Below are 20307 nucleotides of genomic sequence, written 5' to 3' on the forward strand. Positions count from 1 at the left end.
ATCTTCTAAGTATAGGTTGGTCCAAGAAGGATTGCAGTAACAATACTTAGGGAATTATTGGAACAATAGGTGACAGTAATTTTCCGTTGATGCTATTCATTCAGTAACCTCTTATTTGACTACATTTTCTTTCAAGTGGCTAATCGAACACTAGAGAGAACACAAAGGTAGCGACTTAAATATCAAAATTTGAGAATCAGTCTGTCAGTCAATCACAAAAATTGTCCGGACTACTTTTCAAAAACTGCTGTTGCAAATTCATCCAGACCTTTCTCAGTAGATGCCTTTGTCAAGGTAAGTTATGTCTCAATTACGGTTTTAGTTGAATGATGTTTAAAAATGTTTGGACCCAATCGGGTTTAAGTCTCTGTAAACCTTTCTCTACATAATATTCTACTTTAAGGACGAAATCAAACACATTTTTCTAAAATAGTTTGTTATATTGTAGGTATTTCTAGGAGCTGTAGGTGTTGGACCTTCTGGTAACCAGTTACAAGCTGTATACAGAAACATGGAAACGTTTACCTTCCAAGATGAACTGGGAAATTTAATTCATCAAGTTTGCACTGTATGTATAGTAATATCTTTTGCAAAAAAAAAAGAAAAATTAATAAATAGATAAAGAATTTCACCTTTATGTATTGATCTTCACTCCAAATTTGTGAACAGTTCTATACCATGAAATTTACACTGATTCTCAAAAGTTGACATTAAATGTAATTTTATTTAGACCTGTGTAATATTCTTAATCTTCAAAACTGAACTATGTGTCTTTATGTATGTTTATTATTTCATAGAAAGTTCCACATGGCGTCCTATGTTTCCTGCCGTCCTACAGAGCACTGGAGAAATTTATAGATAGGTGGAAGGTAAATAGTTTCATTAATTTCTTTTCAGTTTTCCTTTTTATACCAAACACAGGTGTGTGAATAATTGTTATCCCTCGCCAATGAAATTGGGAAGGGGATATTGTTTTGGCATTGTCCGTTTGTCCTTTCGTCTGTCTGTCTGAATTTTATTTCCGCGCTAGTTCTCTGCAACTACTGGCTGGAATTCAAGGAAACTGTATAGGAACCTTAAATACCAAAAGGAGATGGGCATATTGTTGCCTTGTTCTGGTCAGACCCTTCATTACAGAGTTATGGTTCTTGATTAGTTAAGCAGTATGCATATAGAGCAATTATTCTTTCCATGCTACTTCTCTGCAACTTACTGTGTCGATGTGACGTAAAACCCAAACAAATAAATGAATAAATACATCTCTACAACTTCTGGCTGGAATGGTCAGACACTTTAACTCAAGAGTTATGGTCCTTGATAAGTTTTGCAGTATGCACATAGAGCAATAATCATTTCTATGCTACTTCTCTGCAACTACTGGCTGGAATTCAACGAAAATTTTATAGGAACCTTCAATACCAAGAGGAGATGCGCATATCATTGCCTTGTTTCAGTCAGACACTTTAACTCAGAGTTAAGGCCCTTGATTAATTATGCAGTATGCAAGGAAACTTTATGGGAACCTTCAGTAGCAAAAGGAGATGGGCATATTGTTGCCTTGTTCCGGTCAGACTCTTCATTACAGAGTTATGGCCCTTGATTTATGGAATCATCAATATCAAGAGGAGATGCGCACATCCTCGGCTTGTTACGGTCAGACATTTAACTCAGAGTTATGGCCCTTGATAAGTTATGCAGTATGCATATAGAGCAATAATCGTTTCCACACTACGTCTCTGCAACTATCGGCTAGAATTCAACAAATCTTTATGGGATCATCAATATCAAGAGGAGATGCGCACATCGTTGGCTTGTTACAGTCAAATATTTAACTCAGAGTCATGGCCCTTCATTAGTTATGCAGTGTGCATATAGAGCAATGATTGTTTCCACACTACTTCTCTGCAACTACTGGCTGGAATTCAATTAAACTAAATGGGAACCATTAATACCAAGATGAGATGTGCATAATTTGTTGCCTTGTTCAAAGCAGACCCTTCATTACAGAGTTATGGTCCTTGATTAGTTATGTAGTATGCATAAAGAGCAATATTGCTATTTCTTTGCAACTGCTGTATTGATTTCAACAAAACTTCATGGGAACCATCGATACAAAAAGGCAATTTACATCAGTTCTCATGGCAATGTCCAGATATTACTATTTTCCACCGAGTAATGGCTCTGTTATTGCCCTGAATATTTATTATGTAAAAAGAATATTACTGTTTACGCCATGATAAGTATATAAATAAAGCCTTATGTCTTCAGTTGTTGTGTTAGTAATAACCAGTACTTGGCGGGGGATATAAATTCAACGAATTTGCTTGTTGAATATTTGTTCTGTGTGAAATTAATGATTTGTGAAATTTGATTCTATGATTCCATAAAGTTTGAATTATGTGAATTTGCTAATTGTGGATTTTAAAGTTGTGTTAACTGTGAAATTAATGATTGTGAAAAGTTTTATTTTAGGTGTGAAATTATTTATACTTAAAATTGTTCTTGTTCCTTTCATTTCACAGAAAACTTCTTATATTCAACATCGGATACTAAATCAATAAAGAAAATGTTGATGTATCATCAATATTTTTCTGCCAACAATTCTCGATACAAATTTGAAAAATTGGATATTTTTTTCTAATTAAATGTATAGAAATTATGAAAATTAACCACACAGAAGCCCATGTCTAAAACTATGCTGTTGTTTAATAATGGACATATTTCAAAGCAGTGATGTCAAAAATTGTTGGGGGAATCATGATCTTAAAAAAAACAACAAGACACATCATAATTCTATGAACAGAACATATATTTTATTGAAATCATTTAAACAGATGTGAATCAAATACAACTAATTATGAGTAATTATTGATTTATCGGTTTATCATCGATATTGATACTTTGTTGATAATGCTTTGCACTGAATCAATGACAGCTTAAGTAGCATTCTTGTAAAAGATGTGGTGTAACAGATCGTATAAGAGCTGGTCTGCATTTCACGGAAAGTCCTAAGTGTACCCTAAGTCCTTGGACTTATGACAAACTATAGGACTTACTTAAGACTGTTCCAAAAAATATTTTTTTAACTTTTATTTAAGTCATTCTCTTGAGAAAATTTAAAAAATACAATGCCATGCTTTTCAATTTTCTATGTGTAAATGTTTATCAGCATTTGTATATAGCTATTTAGAAATAATTGAAAAGTCTTAACATAGGAGTCATAAGTAAGGACATTTTCTTCGAAACGAAAATTGTCTCAGTTTTGGTCTTAAGACATATTTTAGACTAAGTACTTTCCATGAAACGCAACCTTTTAAATTTACAGCTTACAGGATTATGGAATAAGTTGTCAACCCGTAAACGTGTAATGGTAGAACCTAGAGCAGCTGATAGGGAAGATTTTGATGGCATGATGAAAGCATTCTACGAGGTTGTCAAGGGAGATCTATATAATCCTTATCTGGATGAAGGTAATTTGATCCTGTCTCTACTATATTTGTGTAATGGACTTGCCCCGTTGGAAATTTTAGAACAGTCCATTGTTATCTTAAGGGGTTTCAGTATGAAAAAAGTTTTTACTTAGAATACAATGTACTGCAAAATCATTTTTGTTTGTGGGGCACTAATTTTTGTGTCTTTCGTGGATAGGTCAGTCGACGAATTTAAGATCCAATGAAATTTCATTTTGTTTGCTGTAAGATTATTTTACATCACATTATTTACATTTTATCTTTTGGAAAAATAGACGGTCCATGAATTTAAGAATTCACAAAAAAATCTTCTTAATGACAAAAATAACATGAAATTTCATGCCCACAAAATTAAGTAAATTTTAAAAAAAGTAGCATGGACAGCTTTAAACTGGTTGCTAAGGTAATGTATTATTGCAGTTTGCATTTAAAGGGTTAAATCATTTCGACGATATGACCTTTCTTAAATGATTTTGACTGAACGAAAATCCTTTGTGAACTTGAAAAAAAACCCTGATAAGAGTTTTGCATGTAAGATTGATCTTAAAAATCACTTAATGTATTAACTTGAAAATTCACACATGACTATATATATCTTTTATTCCTCCATTGAATGAAGAGCAGAACAAGCATACATATAAATATCACACATACATACAAAATTATGACAATTCAACAAACATAATACAGTAGTATGTCAACAAACTAGTCAAATATTAATAACATTGTACTAATTTTTGAGACTTCACAAATGTATATTGATAACACGTACTGTAAACATATTTAACAAATGCAAATATTTAGTGTCAGTAAAGAGGCCAAAGACAGGTTCATAACTGAATGTGACTTTTTAGAACAATAAATCTAGCTGATTTATAGGCCTTTGTGAAACTAGAAAATTCCTGGTTGAAGTTTTGCATGCAAGATCATTGACATTTAAAAAAATGACCTCCAAATTGTTTGACAAAAAACAAAACAAAACAAAGTTTACCATCTTGTTTCAAAATAATGACTAAGATAAATCTTTTAACAGTTATATTGATCAAATACAAACATGTTTTCATCTACTACAGAATAAATATATTTATAAGTTATGTCATCTCTATTTAAATGTAGAAGTTGAAAAAAGGACATTTATGTTTTTTACAAAATGAACAAAATCAAAGAAAAGCATATTTGAAAAAGAAAATGTTAGTTAGAAATTAATTCTAATTAAAACAAGCATGAAATAGAACATATTTTACTTGTGTGCATGTATACATATCATTTAACATTAAATTACAATTGTTTATGTTTTGTTATGTCTGCAATGATTACCATTGCTTGGTTCTACATCATTTGATATATTTTGATAATATTTTTACTCTCACTAAAATAAAGTGTACTGGTCTCAGCACACCAACCTACAGCTTGAGGAGACTCATTCTCCAGTATAGTTGTCCTGTCTTTACAATCACCACTTACTCTATATATACAATCAGCCCTGTAAACACTCACAAAGAAGGACCCGTCATCTAACAGTGAAATACCCATTGGTTTTTTAATGTCTACATTCCTTCCTATCATCTCTCCCTGCCAATTAAACCATATAACTGCATTATTGTAGCTATCAGATACATAGATTGAATGGCTGTTTGTGGTGACATAAAAAGAGTCACTGAAAATACTGTCACCATCGGAATCTTTCTCAACTGTAATTTGAATATTACCTTTCAAGTCTATGATTTGGAGTTTATCAGGAGTTAAGAAGGTGACGGCAAGTTTCCCCTGATGATGGCTTATTCCATGGCACTGTCCATCTACTTTCAGTTTGTTTTTCAATGAGAAAGAGTTTGAAGAGAAGGAAATGAGCTGTATTGTTTTAATGAGTGGTAATGTAACAACAAGTGTATCTCTGGTCACCATGTTGATATTCCAGGGACTTGATTCAAGCTGTAGTTGTTTAATTGCTCCATTTTTTCTGTCTATCGTTTTAATTGAGTTATTCTTGAAATCTGCTACAAATAATTGGTTCTGAGGAGAGACCGTAATACCATTTATATCGCAATTATATTTATCTGTGGATGTTTTAACATTGATGTTTCTAGGGGTAGACATTTTCATTGGCACTGCAGCCTTATTTTTTGGTTGAGCTGGTTGCATCAGTTCCTTTTTTCTCAATGTTCCTAATGATTTCTTATTCTGAAAGAGTTTTTTGATTGCATGGTTTGGTTCAAAAGTGTATACATCAACATCATTGGTTTTTGGTAGCTGTTTTGCTATATTTTCATTGTGCAATATCAGTTGCTGAGCTATTTTCAATTCAGTAAACAGTTGGTCAGTTTTCTTGTTGGTGTTGAGATGTTTTAGAGTATCAGCTGATGCTTGAAGTGTGTTTTTGATGTCATCACATGTTGTTTCTGTTGTTTTCAATTTTTTGTTGTATTCATGTTGAATCGTTGAAGCAGTATCCTTAACCTCCTTTTCTAGTTCATCTAATCTCTTGTTTATCTCTATCCTGAAGTTGTCTATTTCTACTATAGCGTCTTTCAGAGAAGTTGACGAGTTAGCAATTCTTAGTTTCAGATCTTTTTTAATCTGGCAGCATTTGTCTGTCAGTTTGTCAATATCTTTTAGAGTTTCTTTGAACTCCATGCTGTCTAAAGTCTGTCCTGATATATCAGGTATGTAGTCCACATTGCAGGATGTTGTTGGGTGTTCAAGGGTCACACAAACACTACATATAAGAGCATTATGGTCATGACAGTAGAACTTGATCACTTCTTTGGTATGTTTGGTACAAGGCTTTGATAAATCACCATCCTGTGAGCCTAAAGTAGATTTTGATGATTTATGGAGGTTTTGTTTATGTGGCATGTGATCTTTATCTAGAAGTTGGTGGTGGCGTAGTGGTTTTGGTCGCCTGTGAGTGTTAAAGCAAGTTTGACATAAATGTTCCTCACAATCCACACAATAACCAAAGGCAGGTAGTCTGATGTCATCTTTGTCACATTGTTCACAGAAAATGTCAAAATCTTCAGCACCACCTCGAGATAGTGTAGATGACAGTTTCTGAGATGCCTTTTTACCAGGCACAGCCATAATGTAACCTAGAATAGAAAATAGTAGATTCTAGAAGTGTTTGACAGTGGCTTTATGTTCTTAACGAATAAAGAAACTTGAAAGAAAATAATTTTTTGTCTAATTCTTGCTGTAAATTCATTTCATTTTGTGGACATGAAAATGTGTGTGTTTTTTTTTAAATTGACCAAAATGACTATTCTAACAGTTTTTTTTTCAAATTGCCATCATTGTACTTTTACTTTGTGAAAAGGGGTTAGAGTCGATGACTTCTAATCCAGTTATCTCTCTGGGATGGGTTTGATCCCCGGGAGATGCTTTGGTAGTTTAGTGCGGAGGAAGGTAGTCTAGTACTGGTGTAACTCTCCAGGAATGATTGTTAGGAAACTACCCGCCTATATGACTGAAATACTGTTGGGAAAAGGCGTAAAATGAAACAAACAAACAAAACAAACAAACTTTGTGAAAAGCTTTTTAAGCTGAGTAAAAGAAACCAGTGTTATACCATACTGGTAACCTGCTGAATTTCTTAAATGGACTTGTCTAGCTTCCATTTTGGGAGTTGTCCATTATTAATATTGGGGGTATCAAGATTTAAAAAAGGTCAGTTTTAGCCCAGTAGCAAAAGCTGATTGTTTCAGCTCTGGTAAACATTTTTAATGGCTTCTGTGACTTTTAAAGGGTAGACACATCGCTGTTGACACACCAACCCCAACAAAATAAAAAATAATCCAGTTTGAGTTGTGGGTGGGGCACAGAAAATGTCTCTCAAGGTTATTCATGTTAAATCATTTTAGAATAATATATTATAAGTACAATGTAAACTTTATTTAAGTTTTTAACATAGATATTGAGTTAATTTACTCACCAGTGATTTATACTTCTCATAAGGTTATTGAAAAAAAATAATCTTCTTAAGTTCCTGATTTGACAAGTCATTTCCTGTCTACGCAATGGTATGTAAACTTGTTAAGTTAAATTTATAAACTGATATCATGTTACACCCACACTAGATATTCAATACATTACATTTGATTTAAAGCAGTAGTTTAAGGCTCCTATCTTTTTTGTAATTAGGTTTTATAAATTGATTATTTAAACAAATGAATAAAAATGCCTGCCCTTAATAAATTCAATTGAAATTTTCTTGCATAAAACAGTCATGTCAGTTAGAAGAAAACCCAATGATGTAGCTGGTTTAAAACATTATTTATGTAGCTCTTGGTTTGTTTAAAAACGATTTCTATTGAGTGGAAATATCACAATATGTTTGTATAGTATAAATGGGACAATTTTATATGACATTATAAAAGACTGTTTATCTTAATTTTTTATGTTTGGCTTTTTTGGCTGTTATTAAGTAAGTTAGATGCATAAACGAAAGAGGTTAAACAATTTAAACAGCTGAAAAGGAGCAACCTATTAGCAACTGCATCCATTTAAAAAAACATTTATTGTTTTCTTATTAACGTATCATTATCTACATTCCATTGGTATGGGTAGTGAGATTTATCAAGGTAGACTTGACGTCTATTATGCTCCCCGAAAAATTTCGGGGGAGTATATAGTCGTCGGGTTGTCCGTTCGTCAGTCCGTACGTCTGTACGTACGTCCCGAATTCGGTTTCCGATCAATAACTAAAGAACGCTTAGGCCTAGGAACTTCAAACTTGGTATGGTGATTGGTCATGACCAGCAAATGACCCCTATTGATTTTGGGGTCAAGGGTTCAAAAGTCAAGGTCACATTGACCTTGTAGGTAAAAAAGGTTTCCGATCGATTACTAAAGAACGCTTGGGCCTAGGACCTTCAAACTTGGTATGGTGATTGGTCATTGGAGCATATAGTCGTTGGGTTGTGTGTCCGTCCGTCTGTCCATTGTTCGTCCCGAATTCGAGTCCGGCCCATAACTTTGTTACTTGAAGTCGGATTTTAAAACTATTTTACAGAAATGATAACCATATTGAGACAATGTGTTGTGTACAACATTTTGGGTTGTTTTTACACTTTGAACTTTGTCCGTGACATAACTCTGACACTACAAGAGGTATACCTTCCTGTGTCCAAAACCTATTCGGGGAGCATCACCCGGTTCAACTCGCTCTTGTTTAACAGATTCTCCATTCACCCCTTTTTCATATATCTTTGGGTATGGGCTACAGGATCAACAAAAATACATCCATTCTTCATGTTGATTGTATGAACCAAATCTTAGAAAAAGTGTCAAAAATTTTACTGAGCAAAATTTTTATGCCCCCGAAGGATGGCTTATAGTAATTGCTCTCTCCGTCCTTCTGCCTGATAACTTTGTCCGCGCTTTATCACCAAAGCCGATGGGGGATTTCAGTGAAGCTTCACAGGATTGTTTGTCACCATGCCTAGTTGTACATACTCTCTTGATTTTCCGCTTGATTCTTTTTGGAACAGTTATAGCCCCCTAATGGTCAATTTTCGAGTAAAAGAAGCTTGTCCGCGCTTCATCACCAAAACGCTGGGGGATTTCAGTGAAACTTCACATGAATTATCAGTATCATCCCTAGTTGTTTATCGCTCCACTGCACAAAATAGCCGCCAGAGCTATAAATAAAAAAAAACTTGTTCGCACTTCATTTAAAAAAACGCTGGGGAAAATTAAGTGGAACTACACAGGAGTAATCAGTATCATCCCTAGTTGTGCATTTATTTACAATTTTAACATGAAAAAATTGACTTATGCATACATAAATTTCATATGAAGACAAAATAAAAAAACAAAACAACAAAGATCAAGATTAATTCAAGGAACATCAAGGATGAATGTCCATATTTATTCCTTACAGACTGTATTTAAATTTGTGAGGGAAAAATTTTTATGGGTTGGAAAGTGGTTGCTTATGGGGCTTTTAGTGTTCAAGGAAGAAACTATAGTGTAAACTCATAAAGAATGTTTGTCTATCTGTCTGTCTGTTAGCAATTTCATGTCTGCTCTGTATCATTTGAACTAAGTGAAGGAAAATTGAATTTTACTCAGCAGTCCATACTTAGCTCTAATACTATATTGGTGAATAAGACCTGTTTTTCATAGCCACAAAAATAATACAATGTTAAACATACTGTCCAGTATTGTAAAACAAGAGTAGTGAAGATATTATAATATATTTTTGATACACATTATAGCTGAGTGTAATGATGATGACTCGGAGATAGATGGCGCTCTATTCTTTGCTGTATGCCGAGGTAAAGTTAGCGAGGGGATGGATTTTGCTGATGACAATGCCAGAGCTGTTATTACAGTAAGTCTCCCATTCTTATCTGCAATAACGTTAACTCCAAAATAGTATTATGTAATCTTTGGTCACCAAAAATTAGGTTCATATTTCTTGTATATATAGGAATGACAAAAAGAGGATGGGACCAAGCAGCCTAAACCAGCCCTGATTTTACTTAATTTGAAAGATGTAAGCAGTAAAGCGGCAGTCCTAGCACTATTTCAACCTCTTTTGCATTTGTATATAGGTTGGTTTACCTTGTCCTAGCTTCAATATTTGTATATGATAATCAATTTATAGGAAGGAACACCTTATCCTAGCTTTTATATTTATATATAATTAAGTATTTATACCCCGGAAACGAAGTTTGGGGAGGTATATAGGAGTCACTTGGTGGTCAGTCAGTCGGTCACATTGCATTTTCCTTGTCAGGAACCTAACTTGAAGACTAGTTGGAGTTCAATACAACTTCATACAATGGTCAAGCACATTCAGAGGAAGTGCTGTGTACAAGAACCATAACTCCATCTTCAATGATTACAGAGTAATTGCCCTTTGTTACTTTTCCTGGTCCAGAGTATACTGGTGGGAATTGAAAACAACTTCATACAATGGTCAAGCACAATAAGAGAAAGTGCAGTGCATAAGAACCATAACTCTATCAAAAGTAATTACAGAGTTATTGCCCTTTGTTACATTTCCATTGCTTTTTTGTCAGGAGCATAACTTGAAGACTAATGGTTTGAATTCAATACAACTTCACACAATGATCAAGCACAATGGGAGAAAGTGCAGTGCACAAGAATCATAACTCCATTTTGACTAATTACAGAGTTATTGCCCTTTGTTACTTTTCCTTGTTCGGCACATAACTTGATAACTATTAGCTGGAATTCAATACAACTTCATACAATCGTCAAGCACATAAGAGGAAGTATGGTGCACAAGAACCATAACACCATTTTGACAAATTACGAAGAGTTTGAAGATACACATTCATGTCCGGACTGTAACTTTGTCATGGATGGAAGGATTTTAGAATAACTTGGCACAAATGTCTACCACATCAAGACGATGTGTCGCGGCTAAGGCTCATGTTAGTCTTTTTGTCCATGTTTCCCCACTTACACAACAATCATGTCCAGACTGTTACTTTGTCATGCATTTAGGGATTTTGAAATAACTTGGCACAAATGTCTATTGCATGACAACATTCTGTCGTGTCCAGGAACCACCTCCCTTTTTAAAAGGTCAAGATCACACTTTTGAAGGTTCACGCTATCACAATTAGATATTATAGGTACAATAATACAAAGAAAAATATTAAGCAATTAGTGACTTTCATTCTCATTTCTTTTCATAATACCTACATGTTTGAGAAACCTTTTGGGGGCATTCATCATTATTGATATATATTTATCTGTTTATAGGTTGGAATACCTTTCCATATAGGTACAGTGTATATGTTTATCTATTGAAAGATTGGAATACCTTACCCTAACTTTAGTATTGGTATATGTTTATTTGTTTATAGGTTGGAATACCTTATCCTAGCTTTAAAGATGTCCAGGTGAAGCTTAAAAGAGAGTACAACGACAAACATAAGATTGATAGAGGACTTCTAAGTGGAGGTGACTGGTATGAAATCCAGGCATTCAGGGCATTAAACCAGGCTCTAGGAAGGTGTATAAGACACAGGTAAGTTCATTTAAGTTTATTCAATTTTAGAAATAATAAATGTTGATTTGATTTTTCTCATTGACCCATATCTTACTTATAAAAGGAATACTTTGATTCTCCACAAAAAAATTAAAATTAAAATTATAGTTGTGTTATGTAATAATGTTTTGTTTATCTTACAGAAAAGACTGGGGAGCCTTGATCATTGTTGATGATAGATTTGTTAAAAGAACAGAAAAATATTGCAAGAGTAAGTACAGTAAACACTTCCTAATCCATATACTCTGTAATCTGGCATATTGTCATGTTCAAACAATTTTCCTCTTTAAGGATTGATGTCCAGTCCCGACAATTTTCAAAGTCCAATTATTGCCTTCTTTATTCTAAATAGAAATGCTTTCCCTGGTCTGAAACATCATTGAGCATGTTAAACTTATTATTGACTCCATTATTTAGAAGAATGGGAAGAAACAAATTTAATTTTACTATGTCTAGTATTCAAAGATAAGGGAAAATAATTCTTAATCATTATTATATAGTTCCATTGTATGTTTTATGTGTATTAATAGGTTTGTCAAGATGGGTAAGATCAAAGGTACAAACATTTGATGTGTTCTCTGACTTTCTCACGTCCATGTCAAACTTTACTGAGAAAATGATCAAAGAAATGCCCAAAGTGAGGTAAGTTTATGTATATACCAGAATATTGAATAAATTTAACCTTTATTGAAAAAGTTGTTTTTGAATTTTTATCTAACCAAAAAGTTCATTTGGTAAAATGTCTGTATCTTATTTGTCAACAAAATACAAAATTAGGGAAAAAAATGTTTACTCTTGACGCATTAGTCAATAGTTTTCAAAGAATGTTAATTTACTAATTTAATTCAAGTTTTATATTGATATGAAATGGTTATATTTTATATATTTTTATCGGTTTATTTTGTTTAATATTAAGTTTTGTTATGATTATATATCTGTATTTATCTGCATGCGACCAAGATCGGCTGCCGTCAGATGATTGTATGCATTGTTTGCCATTTGATAAAAACTTATTTTGATTTATTTTTTCCTAAAAGAAGATGAATAGTTTTGTCCAGGTTGAAAGATGGACAAGTCCATTTAAGATATTTAGTTGGGTAACGTCACATGATTTGTCACCTTAGTGCAATGACTGGTGTAACGTTATTCTTAAAATAATTAACAAACGAAAACGATCGTATAGTGATTTATTCAATTAATGTCCTTAACATAACTTAAGTAATTCAAGAACAAAACTACAAGAGACTCAACACTGTTAACCACTCGGCCACGGAGGCCCCATAATCCTCAACACTGTTAAAACAATGCAATGTTTTTATAAAAGACTTTGCACGTGCTTATGACAGCTAAATGACATACCAAAGTAGCCAATCACTTTTAGTGTAACAAACTTTTGTTACGCCCTATAACCAATCAAAAGCACGTTTACATATTCAAATTTGACTTTTGGTCAAATGTTATATTGATAAACACTCATCACAACAATTAAAATGGTTTATATTTAATTGTCATTTTAACGTCTAATTTGACGAACTGTACTTTAATATTAAAATATCATAATCGAAGTAAACAACATCTGTCAGCTGGTAGGCAAATAACACGGTTTTGTTTCACTGCCAGTAATGTATATGTAGTTAAGCTGTCAAATTTTATGAGACAACATTCCAAAGAAATGTATATAATATCGACATATAATTGAGTAATGAAGTTTGCAAATAAAACTAATTAAAAGTTGATAAATCAAATAAGATAATCAAAACATGTATAATTAATTAACTATAAGTGCCACTATGTTACACTGGTTAACTACGACATATATTAGATTTAGAAGGATCTAACCCCTTACTTCACCAAGGAGACGATATTTATAATTGTAAATGTTATAGATGTACATAATGTCTTAACATATCTTATTGTTAAAACGATTTACTTGATTATTTACAGTCCAGACACATCATTTATTCCCAGTACACCATGTGACGACAGAAGAGATTCTGTTTATAAGAGACATTCGCTAGATAATTCATACTTAAATAATACCATACAGGCTTCACCTTATTTCACGTAAGTATTTTGTTATCTTTGTTGTAGTTTAAGACTTACTACGGAAGACCTTAGGTGCTTCTCCATTCATAATTTCAGGCAAAGTTGGATACATGAATAGAATCTAAGTCTAAGATCTTCTGTAAGCTAGCTAGATTGCTTCCTCACATGAAAGGATCTAACAATTCTGTTGAAATTTCATAATCACCAGGCTGAGATTGAGCTTTTAGTTATATATAGTTTGGCCAGACTGCTTGAATATGCAATACAATTTGGTAGTCTCTTTCTTAAGGTGTAGTAGAGGGTCACTGAGGTCAAGGTCATTCATGCTAAAAATAGATTTTTAAATTTCTGCTCATAAAAATCTCGTTTATTGACCGATTTCTTTTAATATTTGTTGGTAGATTCATTTAACAGATTCCTTCAACCTAAATTTCCCATGGAGCAAGTGGACACTTAGGTCAAGGTCACTAGTGCTGAAAATAGATTTTCATACTTTTAATCACTTGTTAATACAGCCTTTGAAAGTATTTTTTTGAATATTACACAGCTTTTTAAGTTTGTTACGTTACTTTATTATTATTTGTTTAGTTATTTTATTATAAATTGTTTATTTTAATTACAGAAGTCCACCATTGAGTCAGTCTCCAGATTTGCAAAATCTATTTAGAACTCCTGAAACCTCAAGCAAGAGAAGATCAATATCTAGCCCAGTTGCTCCAGTGTTTCCTGGAGTTACCTCCATTACAGTACACCAACAAGTGTTTCCTGGAGTTACTTCCCCTACGATACAGCAACAAGTACTTACAGGAGTAACCTCCCTTAATGTACAGCAGCAGATTCTGAATGTGATTAATTCAGGGACAGGACCAAAAGATCAGCCATATTACATTATTGTAAACCAAGGGACGTCGAGTGAACAAACATTTCTTATAGAACCAAACAAACATGGAGGTAAATGATCAGAAGTAAAGTATTGAATTTATTATATCATGAACTTGAATTATTGAAAATGACAAAAATTAGTTTACATTATTTGATTCCCATTAAAAATAATAGTAATTGTTTATCTTTAAAAATTTAAAGGAACTCTACTTTGGTTTTTTGACGTGACAAGACTGAAAATATTTGTTTTCGTGATTAATGTTCCATTTGATGTAGGTCTTACCCAATAACGTGTGTGCAAATTTCAGATTGTTTGCTTACTATGTTGTTTTGTTCCTCAATGTATTTATTCTAATTGTGAAAAATGACTCAAATCAGGCTAAGAATAGCACAAAAATGTGCTTTTCAATTTATATATTAGTAAATTACCTTTTGCATATCTTTCTGTTTTATGTGCCTCAGCTGATCTATGTAAGAAATTTAAATTTTATGTCTTTAGAGTTTTGGACCTCAGTGGAGTTCCTTTAAAGTTTAAATCAAAGTTCTTTTTAAGTTTGTCTGTTTCTCTAGATACAAGGAAATTTTGCATAAAAATGTTATTTAGTAGTTAATGCTTCTGAAACCTTCTAGTACATGTATATACACAAGATATTTTCAGAATATTCAGATTTTTGTTGAACATTTAAAGAAACATTAATCTTATTATTTGCTGTTTTATGTGATTTAGGTAATCAGCAGATGCCCGCCCAGATGCCATCAATGGTTCCTCCGATTGTACCCTTAACACAAGCAACAGGTCAACAACAAGTGGTGTTGAACATGCCTGGAACCAATCAGCATCAAACTATTTTACTGACAATGCCTCAACTTCCTGTGCAGGGAACCAACTTGCCACAGTCTGCCCCTATTCCGGGAACCAGTCTAAAATCTGATTTCAGAGGAGGTAATCAGCTGGACAGAACAAATTCCACAGATGGTATAAAATCAGAAAATGTGTCTAAAGAAGAAAAGAAAGCAGATATAGTGTTCACTCTTGGGTCGAGCACACTTAGTGCAGAAGAACAACTGAAGAAATTTGTTAGTTCAAATCAAGCTCCACGAAATCAGGCCTACTATGTTGTTGTAAATAAAGGGGAGACAAATGAGAGGGCATTCTTTATTGAACCAAACAAAAAAGGAAAATCTAAACCTAACACGGAAAAGAAAATTGAAGCAGGTAATTACATGTAATTTGATTTTTTATATGTAATATGTACACTCAAGATATCTTATTTTGTGTTATTATGAGTACTTTAAGACTGTAGGTGTGACTTTAGACATATTTTGCTTGCATGTATATACCATCAATACCTATGTTTAGTTTTGGTAATAATCCACTGTTTTCTTCAAAGATTTATCTACCTGTTACAGGCAAATTTGCATTTGGATCTGTATTCTCCAGCCTCCTGTGAAAATTTGTTTTTACCTTTTTGTCTGTTATTACATGATTGTAGCAAATGAATTTTACTCCTTTATATAGGTTCTAATATTGCAATATATAAAACTATTGTCTTTTCTGTCCACTTTAGTTGGATAGTAAATTTGAATATGGTGTTGGAATAAAAATAAATTAATGTCTAAACTAGGCTTTAATTTTATGGATGTGTACGGTGGCACAAAGGTGATATGTGTTTGTTTTTATTTATCTCGTGGCCAAGAGATAATATGTCATGGCCACGATTTGCTAAGTCGTGGCCACGAGATAGCTATGTCGTGTCCTTGAGTTACTAAGTCGTGGCCACGAGATAGCTAAGTTGTGGCCACGAGATACTATGTCGTGGCCACGAGTTACTAAGTCATTGCCACGAGTAAGGTAGTCGTGGCCACGAGATAGCTAAGTCGTGGCCACGAGATACTATGTCGTGGCCACCAGTTACTAAGTCGTGGCCACGAGATACTATGTCCTGGCCACGAGTTACTAAGTCGTGGCTACGAGATAGCTAAGGCATGGCCACGAGATACTATGTCCTTGCCAAGAGTTACTAAGTCGTGGGAACGAGATAGCTAAGTCGTGGCCACAAGATAATTAACCAATCAGAATACACTATATTATTATATTATGAATTTTTTAAACTTAACAACTTACTTTTACATGCAACATTAATCTTTGAAAATACTGAAGATATTCACTTTGAACTTGTCGTTAGGATCATATTAAAAAGTCACCTTGCAAGACCCATCTGACATTAATTTTGACTATAGCTCTTTGTTGGGACAATTTTGTGATAGAATTGGTCAGTCTGTACGTACTACGGCCTGTAAGCCTTGTTTATACGGTAACATGAGAATGAAGTCCTGGTTTATTTCATTTGTAAGGGACATTGCCCATGGACAGTAGATAGCCTATAAGGTAAAATCCTTGTCTGATGAATAATTAAGATGGGATAAGCCATGGTTTATATAACCCAAAGAGATCATTGCACCTGATCAGTAGATGACATCTAATACTTTCGAGGTCATTGGGTCAAAAATCAGCTTGGGTCACAGTGACGCTTAATGTAAAATTATTGACAAGTCAATAAGTTGTATAAATGGAACTTTTACAGGCTGGTGAGGTAGGGGTATCTTTGTACTAGTTAGTTAGGGAATTTCACATAAATGGTGTAATCTGATTGGTTATTTATCTCGTGACCAAGACTTAGCTATCTCGTGGCCACGACGTAGTAACTCGTAGCCAGGACATAGTATCTCGTGACCACGAGTTAGCTATCTCGTGGCCACGACTTTGTAACTTGTGGCCACAACATAGTATCTCGTGGCCACGACTTACCTATCTCATGGCGACGACTTAGTAATTTGTGGCCACGACATACTATCTCGTGGCCACGACTTAGCTATCTCGTTGCCACGACTTAGTATCTTGTGGCCACGACATAGTATCTCGTTACCACGAGATAAATAAGAACACACACATGTCACCTTTGTGCCGCCGTAGATGTGTGCATATTGTGTGTTTTCTTTTAAGATAAATTTGAAGTCTTTGTTATGTTATTGAGGGGCGTATGTGACCTATTTTTCAAAGCTAAAACAAGTGCCAAAAAGTGAAAATTCAAACACTAATTGTAAAATACCTTATACTTAAGAGTGATAAGAAATGATGATATCTTCAATGTCTTATTTAAATGGACTGACATGAGGTATTTGTTGACCTTTGCTGATGTACTGATGTTATTTCCAGAGAAAACTGATGACAATCTAGTTAATACACAAGATACAGTCAAAACAAAGCAGGATAAAAAACCAGTCAAGGTAGAACAGGAAGTGGTGGTGCCTGATTCCTCTACAGGAGATCCAGAACCTCAGAACAAGTTCCTAAAATTTTGCCAGGTTCCAAAAACCCCAGCTAAAGTTCCAGTGGCAGCTGTAACACCTCAGAGACAAACTGAACAGGTTTTTAATTAATCACATGAATGAATTCCAGAAATATTAAGATCAAACAAACTGAAATTAAGAGCTGCAGATCAAATATCACATTATCATATTATGTTTAGATTTGTTGCAATGATTTACTTACACTTATCTCTATCAAGTATAATTGACTGATTATGAAAAATACTGAGGATAACAAGATTGTGGTGTTGTTTTTGACTCTTACAATATTAACTAATCATGACTCTTTAAGCAATGCAAGATTGATGGTTCTACTCAGCTTTTGTGTTCCTCCTGTTGTAGACAAAAGTTTGCTATATGTTCTAAAACCCAATGAAATTAATGAAAGTGTTAGGCCTAGAAATAGATGTATAGATTGTTGTAGTGGAGACAGGGCTCCTTTTATATATCGCCATTCCTATCTGTCAATAAACATTTATACTTGCATAAAATTTAAAAACACAGATGTACATATTGCCCCACTTTTGTGGTGCTCTTGTTAACAGCAGAGTTATACCCTTGTAGACTGTTTAATAATATTTTTATTCTGTGTGTAAGAGGATTTATCAAAAGGAAAACATGTAAAGTTTTGTTAAGATATTGTTACTGTTTTTAGGAAATCAAAACAGAAACTGTTGATTCTGTGAAAGAAGAACAAGGTAATCTTCCCCAGAATATGTCAAAAACTTCACACAATCCTCAAACTACATCAACCACTAGACAGGTACAGCCTACATGTACATCACCTGTACTCTTTGAAGATGGCCAGACAGATGGACCAGCTCCTGACTGTGTAGATAAAACAAATAACCTTGCTGAATTAGATAAAGAACATAGCATGAAGAAGAAACCAATTTTCAAGAAAAGGAATTCACTTTCTACTAAAACACTAAAATCTGAGATCGAGGACTGTAAGGGAACATCAAAAGATGGAGATATTAATATCGATGAAGTAAATAATGATAAAGACAATGCTGATGATTTTAAAGAAGAAAGTAAAGAAGGAAGAAGGACTAAGCCTACAACAAGAGGAAAGGTAGATATGTCAGTGGTAGATAAAGTTCAACAGGGTAGAAAGAAGTCAGATGATGTTCTACAAGAAGCAAAAGATAAGAAGAATGTTGGGGAGGAATTATTAGATGGGGAATCGGCTTCAGGTGATTATATTGTTATCATATACAGTCTTACATCACTAAATTTCATAATCTACTAAATGTTTAACTTTCTTTTATCTTTTAAAGTAAGCTGTGTAGAATCAATACTACCGAACATATACATTACAGTTATAAAAAAAGTTCAAACTACCAATGTAATGTGTTCTTAAAGAAACTCCTCTCAGTTCCAAAGGCCTAAAAACATAAAATTCTTAGTAAGTTTTTCAGTACAATTTATTTTGTAAAGGCATGTTATACATGTTATAGGGCAGTGATTTTTCAACTTTATAACAGAAGCATATACAAAGCCTTTTCTCAATGGAAGTTTTTTTTATATCATACATTTTCCCAAAAATCTCCACTAACACCAGCCTTTTTACTTCAAAAATTAACAATTTTAAGTGATAATTTTCCCCAAAATCAAGAGCATGATGCCTCTTCCCAATTATGTGAGAAAAACCACTGCAAAGAGAGAAAATTGTGCAACCTTACAGGGACCCTCGGCATCCCATTCTGCTGCTTTACCGACTGAGCTATCCGGCCTCTTACATATCTTCTCCCATAAATAGTGAACTGTTCTGAGCTGTGAAAGTCAGTTAAAACACACTTATACAAAGTAGCATAATTGATATAAAATGTGAAATTTTCCAAAAAGACATTAGCTAACCTGATGGTCTTCATTCACATTGTTCTCCTGTTATTGTTACAAAATAATTAGCAATCTTTTACTTTATTTAGGTAATGATGTGAATTCAGACGAGGAGTTTCTCAATACACGAAGACGTGGTGGAAGGAAACGTAAATCAACAAGTAAATTTCAAGAGTGGTCAAAAAGCGGTCAAGAAAAGGTGTCACAAACGATGATAATGAAAACACTGATGAAAAAAAAATAAGGTAAAATTCTGATTGCAGGAAGATATAATAGTAAATTAATTTACTTTGACTTAATGATTAACTTTATAAGTGGATATATTTCTGCGTGTCGAAAAGCTAGTGAATAAAAAAAATTAAAGAATATGCGCTTGAGGAAATATTAGCAAAATCGTGTGCAAGTGTAGCATTTAATGACAGGTTGGTTGATATTGATGCTAGAGTAAATTATAGCGATTTTCATCAATTTGCAAAATTCGCCAATATTTCCATCTTGCTAACTTTACCACTTATACAGTACATGTCAAGTAGTATGTAGAAAGTATGTAGAAGAGGGTAGGAGTTATTGAGATTGTCACTTGCCAAGAATCTTGCCAGGTAAAGTTTTTCGTGTGAAGAATTCCATTTTCAACTAGCATGCTGAAGGTCTTCTTTCTCTACTACAGTCGAC

At 33.6% G+C, this 20307-nt stretch overlaps 2 protein-coding genes across 2 annotated transcripts; both read left to right on the forward strand.

Moving 5' to 3' along the window:
- Positions 1-422: 422 nt before the first annotated feature.
- LOC132718785 (Fanconi anemia group J protein homolog) lies at positions 423-15654 on the forward strand. Its single transcript, XM_060702514.1, has 10 exons — positions 423-568; positions 798-869; positions 3326-3470; positions 9686-9801; positions 11312-11475; positions 11640-11707; positions 12027-12138; positions 13441-13560; positions 14165-14493; positions 15152-15654. Exons 1-10 carry the CDS (start codon positions 512-514, stop codon positions 15652-15654), a joined length of 1686 nt encoding a protein of 561 aa, XP_060558497.1. The 5' UTR covers positions 423-511.
- A 1941-nt stretch (positions 15655-17595) lies between these two features.
- LOC132718796 (uncharacterized) lies at positions 17596-19879 on the forward strand. Its single transcript, XM_060702529.1, has 3 exons — positions 17596-17853; positions 18449-18989; positions 19725-19879. The coding sequence occupies exons 1-3, from the start codon at positions 17596-17598 to the stop codon at positions 19877-19879; spliced, it is 954 nt and encodes a 317-aa protein (XP_060558512.1).
- The last annotated feature ends 428 nt before the right edge of the window (positions 19880-20307 follow it).

The sequence above is a fragment of the Ruditapes philippinarum genome, unplaced genomic scaffold, assembly GCF_026571515.1.
Source record: "Ruditapes philippinarum isolate M1 unplaced genomic scaffold, ASM2657151v2 ctg1236_1_1_1_1, whole genome shotgun sequence".
NCBI lineage: Eukaryota > Metazoa > Mollusca > Bivalvia > Venerida > Veneridae > Ruditapes > Ruditapes philippinarum.